The following is a 6,930-nucleotide window of genomic DNA, read 5'->3' as shown; positions in this document are numbered from 1 at the left end:
AGAGAGAGAGAGAGAGAGAGAGAGAGAGAGAGAGAGAGAGAGAGAGAGAGAGAGAGAGAGAGAGAGAGAGAGAGAGAGAGAGAGAGAGAGAGAGAGAGAGAGAGAGAGAGAGAGAGAGAGAAAGAGTGTGTGTGAGAGACAGACAGACAGACGCCGAAGGCTGAGAGGCTTTCTTATTTGAGATAAAAAAAATGTAAAAGACGATCAAGTTGGCTTAATCAGTGACGTCATTAAATCCTTCACCTTTGGAGCATCCCAAAACACCCTGGAAAAGAAGGATGCCGCAGGGAGTGTCCCAGCTGCCGCAGGGAGGGTACCAACTGCCGCAGGGAGGGTCCCAGCTGCCGCAGAGATGGTACCAACTGCCGCAGGGAGGGTACCAACTGCCGCAGGGAGGGTACCAACTGCCGCAGGGAGGGTACCAACTGCCGCAGGGAGGGTACCAACTGCCGCAGGGAGGGTACCAACTGCCGCAGGGAGGGTACCAACTGCCGCAGAGATGGTACCAACTGCCGCAGGGAGGGTACCAACTGCCGCAGGGAGGGTACCAACTGCCGCAGGGAGTGTCCCAGCTGCCGCAGAGATGGTACCAACTGCCGCAGGGAGGGTACCAACTGCCGCAGGGAGGGTACCAACTGCCGCAGGGAGGGTACCAACTGCCGCAGGGAGGGTACCAACTGCCGCAGGGAGGGTACCAACTGCCGCAGGGAGGGTACCAACTGCCGCAGGGAGGGTACCAACTGCCGCAGGGAGGGTACCAACTGCCGCAGAGATGGTACCAACTGCCGCAGGGAGGGTACCAACTGCCGCAGGGAGGGTACCAACTGCCGCAGGGAGTGTCCCAGCTGCCGCAGAGATGGTACCAACTGCCGCAGGGAGGGTACCAACTGCCGCAGGGAGGGTACCAACTGCCGCAGGGAGGGTACCAACTGCCGCAGGGAGGGTACCAACTGCCGCAGGGAGGGTACCAACTGCCGCAGGGAGGGTACCAACTGCCGCAGGGAGGGTACCAACTGCCGCAGGGAGGGTACCAACTGCCGCAGGGAGTGTACCAACTGCCGCAGGGAGGGTACCAACTGCCGCAGGGAGTGTACCAACTGCCGCAGGGAGGGTACCAACTGCCGCAGGGAGTGTACCAACTGCCGCAGGGAGGGTACCAACTGCCGCAGGAAATACCTGTCTCTGCCAGATCACGTCACCAGATATATGTCATGAGTATCCGTATGGAAGAAGCTGCAATACCTTATCAGCTTGGGTTAGGATGTCCTACTAGCCAGCAATCAGCGAAGATTAGGTGTCCCCTCCAAGCCAGTGATCAGCTAGGGTTAGGTGTCACCCTTAGCTGGCAATCACCTATATTTTGATATCCTCCAGTGCAGCGAAACAGCAGCGCGGCATTACAAACTGCATTTAAAAACTGTTTTCATATTTGTCAGAAGAGAGGCAACTCCCAAAGTCGATCAAGAGCACTTCGCAAGCGTTCGTCCTTGTGCACTAGGTAACAGGTAACACGAACACTCTTATCTGACGAGCAGAAAGCTAATTCGATAAAAGGACTCCAGCAGGGAGGACCTCGTTGCAACCTTCCTCTTCTGAATAGCCGCTTCTGAGAATGGAAACTCATCGGCCAGGGAGATCTTTGACGTCGATATTCTGGTAGGGACACAGGGTTCTTCTGACATACCTCCAACAGGTGATTTGCCGGGAGAAGAGACTCTGAATTTCGGCCTGAAGCCTTTCATGTGTAAAGCAATCGTGTCTAACCAGCCAGGCATTAATATGTGAGATCTCCTTTTCATATCTATGTATGTATATATATATATGGATCTGAAAGTCCACGTGTGGACTCCCCTTGGAGTCCACAAGTGGCGTACAGTACAAATTCTCATATAAACATTACCAATTGTACTTCCAATATATCTAACATTACAGTCAGAACATGTGCACTGATGCGCAACAGTAGCACGTAACGGGGTAACAATGGCATCTTTAAATTCAAACTCTTTACCAATAACATTAGAATTTGCAAAAATAGATCTGAAAATAATCTGGGGTTACTTACATTGAAGTAGATTGGATAACTGTTCCCTAATTTGATGTCAATTATCCATAAAAAGGAAGACAAATATACTGGATATCTTTTATTCATGATAATAATATAATAAGAATGTTAAGAAGCGAAATAGGAGATGCAAGTCTACCACTTATAAGTTAAATCCGGGTTCTACCAAAGGCTGAAAGGATAACAGTCATTACGATAACGGAAGAGAGGTAAATTAGTTCTGGTTAAAGACACAAAAATAAAAAATAAATTGTATATACTCATTGCTTCCATCAATGTATAAACAATGCAGTTACTGAAAGACCTCACTATACTTGACAGATCAGTGCAGCTATTAACTTCTTCACTAGTAAACGTAGCAACAAATCATACCATAATAAACACACATTTCCATTTCATTTTCAGATACCCAGACCCATCTCACTTCCCAGCGTCCCAACTCCTCCCTAATCTTCCATTTGTTGTACCAGAAAGAACACTTTGCGTCCCTTGCTATATACAGGCAACTGGAGCTCCAGCAGGGAGGTGGAAGCCAGTCACTCCTAAAAATATTTCAAAATGGAAAACATGCAGCTTGTGCTCACAACAAGAAAGTGGATCAAACGTACGTCTTGATTAACTCAATTAACAAAATAAATCCTTACCAATAATAATAATAATAATAATAATAATAATAATAATAATAATAATAATAATAATAATAATAAAAATAATAATAAAAATAATAATAATATTAATAATAATAAAAATAATAATAAAAATAATAATAATAAAAATAATAATAATAATAATAATAAAAATAATAATAATATTGATAATATTAATAATAATAAAAATAATAATAAAAATAATAATAATATTAATAATAATAAAAATAATAATAAAAATAATAATAATAAAAATAATAATAATAATAATAATAAAAATAATAATAATATTGATAATATTAATAATATTACTAATAATAGTAGGAAAATCGATAGAGGAAATAGAGGAGGTATGATATAATGAAGGTCTCTCCGTCCCCTCGTCTATTGAGGAAAAATGTTGCTGCCTTTAAAACCTGGTTGGAATACCCGCCTGGGGCGAGAGGGAATGTTGGCCGGCAGGAAGGGACACGTTTATGAACACGGTGAGGGGAGGAGTACACGGTGAGGGGTACACGGGGTGGTGAGGGGAGGAGTACACGGTGAGGGGTACACGGTGAGGGGAGGAGTACACGGTGAGGGGTACACGGGGTGGTGAGGGGAGGAGTACACGGTGAGGGGTACACGGTGAGGGGAGGAGTACACGGTGAGGGGTACACGGGGTTGTGAGGGGTACACGGGGTGGTGAGGGGAGGAGTACACGGTGAGGGGTACACGGGGTTGTGAGGGGTACACGGGGTGGTGAGGGGAGGAGTACACGGGGTGGTGAGGGGAGGAGTACACGGGGTGGTGAGGGGTACACGGGGTGGTGAGGGGAGGAGTACACGGTGAGGGGTACACGGGGTGGTGAGGGGAGGAGTACACGGGGTGGTGAGAGGTACACGGGGTGGTGAGGGGAGGAGTACACGGGGTGGTGAGGGGAGAGGTACACGGGGTGGTGAGGGGAGAGGTACACGGGGTGGTGAGGGGAGAGGTACACGGGGTGGTGAGGGGAGGAGTACACGGGGTGGTGAGGGGAGGAGTACACGGGGTGGTGAGAGGTACACGGGGTGGTGAGGGGAGGAGTACACGGGGTGGTGAGGGGAGAGGTACACGGGGTGGTGAGGGGAGAGGTACACGGGGTGGTGAGGGGAGAGGTACACGGGGTGGTGAGGGGAGGAGTACACGGGGTGGTGAGGGGAGGAGTACACGGGGTGGTGAGAGGTACACGGGGTGGTGAGGGGAGGAGTACACGGGGTGGTGAGAGGTACACGGGGTGGTGAGGGGAGGAGTACACGGGGAGGTGAGGGGAGAGGTACACGGGGTGGTGAGGGGAGAGGTACACGGGGTGGTGAGGGGAGAGGTACACGGGGTGGTGAGGGGAGGAGTACACGGGGTGGTGAGGGGAGGAGTACACGGGGTGGTGAGGGGAGAGGTACACGGGGTGGTGAGGGGAGAGGTACACGGGGTGGTGAGGGGAGAGGTACACGGGGTGGTGAGGGGAGGAGTACACGGGGTGGTGAGGGGAGGAGTACACGGGGTGGTGAGGGGAGAGGTACACGGGGTGGTGAGGGGAGAGGTACACGGTGTGGTGAGGGGTACACGGGGTGGTGAGGGGAGGAGAAAGACAGTGTTGTTGTGATATATGTAAATGTAAATATTTTCCACCGAATCCTTTTTGACAAAAATCACATATACACACGCATGAAAACACTCTCATATACTGTGTGTGTGTGTGTGTGTGTGTGTGTGTGTGTGTGTGTGTGTGTGTGTGTGTGTGTGTGTGTGTGTGTGTGTGTGTGTGTGTGTGTGTGTGTGTGTGTGTGTGTGTGTGTGTGTGTGTGTGTGTGTACTCACCTAGTTGTACTTACCTAATTGTGCTTGCGGGGGTTGAGCTCTGGCTCTTTGGTCCCGCTTCTCAACTGTCAATCAACAGGTGTACAGATTCCTGAGCCTACTGGGCTCTATCATATCTACATTTAAAACTGTGTATGGAGTCAGCCTCCACCACATCACTTCCTAATGCATTCCACCTGTTAACTACTCTGACACTGAAAAATTTCTTTCTAACGTCCCTGTGGCTCATTTCGGTACTCAGTCTCCACCTGTGTCCCCTTGTTCGCGTACCACCAGTGTTGAGTAGTTTATTCTTTTTTTATCTCGTCAATTCCTCTGAGAATTTTGTAGGTGGTGATCATGTCTCCCCTTACTCTTCTGTCTTCCAGTGTCGTGAGGTGCATTTCACGCAGTCTTTCCTCGTAACTCATGCCTCTTAGTTCTGGGACTAGCCTTGTGGCATACCTCTGAACTTTTTTGAGGTTCGTCTTGTGCTTGACAAGGTACGGGCTCCATGCTGGGGTCGCATACTCCAAGATTGGTCTTAAATATGTGGCATACAAGGTTCTGAAGGATTCCTTACACATGTTCCTGAAGGCAGTCCAGATGTTAGCCAGCCTCGCATATACCGCAGATGTAATTCTTTTATGAATTACTGATGTGGGCTTCAGGAGACAGGTTTGGTGTGATATCAACTCCTAGATCCTTCTCTCTGTCTGTTTCATGAAGTACTTCATCTCCCATTCAGTATCCTGTGTCTGGCCTCATGAGAGCCCACATCAGTAATTCATAAAAAGAATTACACCAGTTTTTCCATGAGAATTACAGTTTCTTTCACCCTGATTGCCTGTTCACTCAGCGGTAAATAGGTACCTGTGAGTTACGCAGCTGCTACGGGCTGCTTCCTAGGGATGTATAACAAAAATGAGGCCTGGTCGAGGACTGGGCCGCGGGGACACTAAGCCCCGAAATCATCTCAAGATAACTTCAAGATAGGCAGGAATTAAAGAGTTATGGTCATAAGGGCTGATCACCACTGGTGGGGACGCCTTGGTCGTAACCAGGGGACCATGACCTGACCTGTTTTCAGTATATGTCCTCGACATGACATAGGTAATTATCTCCCTCATATAAATTGTTCCAGATGATACACAACTAATGAAGAGAATTAGGTTTAGAAAATGGCTACTAGACTTTCACTCGGCCAAATGCAAAGTTATGATGCTGGGAGAAGAAGGGAGCTAATCTATATATAGAAACAGAGTGGAAGGGAGTCATATTTGTACATCCGAGAAAGACCTGGGAGTAGACATAGCCTTAAATTTAAAGCTAGAAGCACACATTAACAGAATAGCATCAGCGGAGTGTGAGATTGACTAACATTCATCTAGTATTTATAAATGTAGAAAAATAGTTTTTCGAGACCTAAATACGACTTACGTGAGAACCACTCTTGAGTATGCAACCCCCAGCATGGAACCCCTACCTAAAGAGTGCTATTTACAACCTACGTGAGACCCACCCGTTAGTATGCAGCCAAGGCATGAAATCCCCTGACCTAGAAAACCATAAAAGAGAACTAGAAAATTTCTAAAGACATGCAACAAGTCTCATTCTTGAGTACAGACATCCTAACTACGAAAAATGACCTATTACGAAGCAATTAAACCTTTCCACACTAGAGAAAAAAATACGTGAACAGAGTTAATGCAGTGAACAACACAAATGTTCAGAAGGCAGGGCTAGGAGCTCATGCTTGACCTTGGAAGTCCATCTAGGTGAGTACATCTTGGCAAAGTAACCATATCTAAACACACTCACTCACACACTCACTCACTCACTCAAACTCACTCACGCATAAAAAACTCCCTAATTCACTCTTAAACACTCCTAAATATTAATACAACAGAGTATTAATATTTGTCATTATAGCCTAAAAGATATATATATATATATATGTGCCTAATAAGCCTTTGCAACTCCTTTGATCAAGTAAATTAAATACATTAAATTAAGCTTCGTCACAAAATTTGTCGAGAGAGTCGCACAAACGGCTCGCGCTGCAGTATAATTGGTCTCTAAAGCGGCGTTACCGCTCCGTAACGTGACGAGATACCTTCGTGATTATGCATTATTGCTCTCCTGTTGCAGAACATTGTCGCCTGATGAGCGTGTCCCTTCATGGGGGCTGAGAGCCGGCCACTTAAGGGGAGAAGAATGTTGAGCTGTTGCGTGTGGTTTGGCCTCGTAGTTTTAGGATTTGATACACACCTGGTCCATGGAGGTGTTCCACACCTGGTCCATGGAGGTGTTCCACACCTGGTCCATATGGAAGTGGTTGACACCTGGTCCATATAGAGGTGTTCCACACCTGGTCCATATGGAGGTGTTCCACACCTGGTCCAT

The 6,930-nt window shown here is 47.4% G+C and overlaps 1 protein-coding gene across 1 annotated transcript; it reads right to left on the bottom strand.

The window, feature by feature from the left end:
• Positions 1-239: 239 nt before the first annotated feature.
• LOC138369097 (zonadhesin-like) lies at positions 240-6,930 on the bottom strand. Its single transcript, XM_069332031.1, has 2 exons — positions 6,796-6,930; positions 240-1,139 (listed from the first exon to the last, which is right to left on the bottom strand). Exons 1-2 carry the CDS (start codon positions 6,928-6,930, stop codon positions 240-242), a joined length of 1,035 nt encoding a protein of 344 aa, XP_069188132.1.

The sequence above is a fragment of the Procambarus clarkii genome, chromosome 27, assembly GCF_040958095.1.
Source record: "Procambarus clarkii isolate CNS0578487 chromosome 27, FALCON_Pclarkii_2.0, whole genome shotgun sequence".
In the NCBI taxonomy this organism is placed as follows: Eukaryota; Metazoa; Arthropoda; class Malacostraca; order Decapoda; family Cambaridae; genus Procambarus; species Procambarus clarkii.
This window is presented reverse-complemented; position numbering and strand designations above follow the sequence as displayed.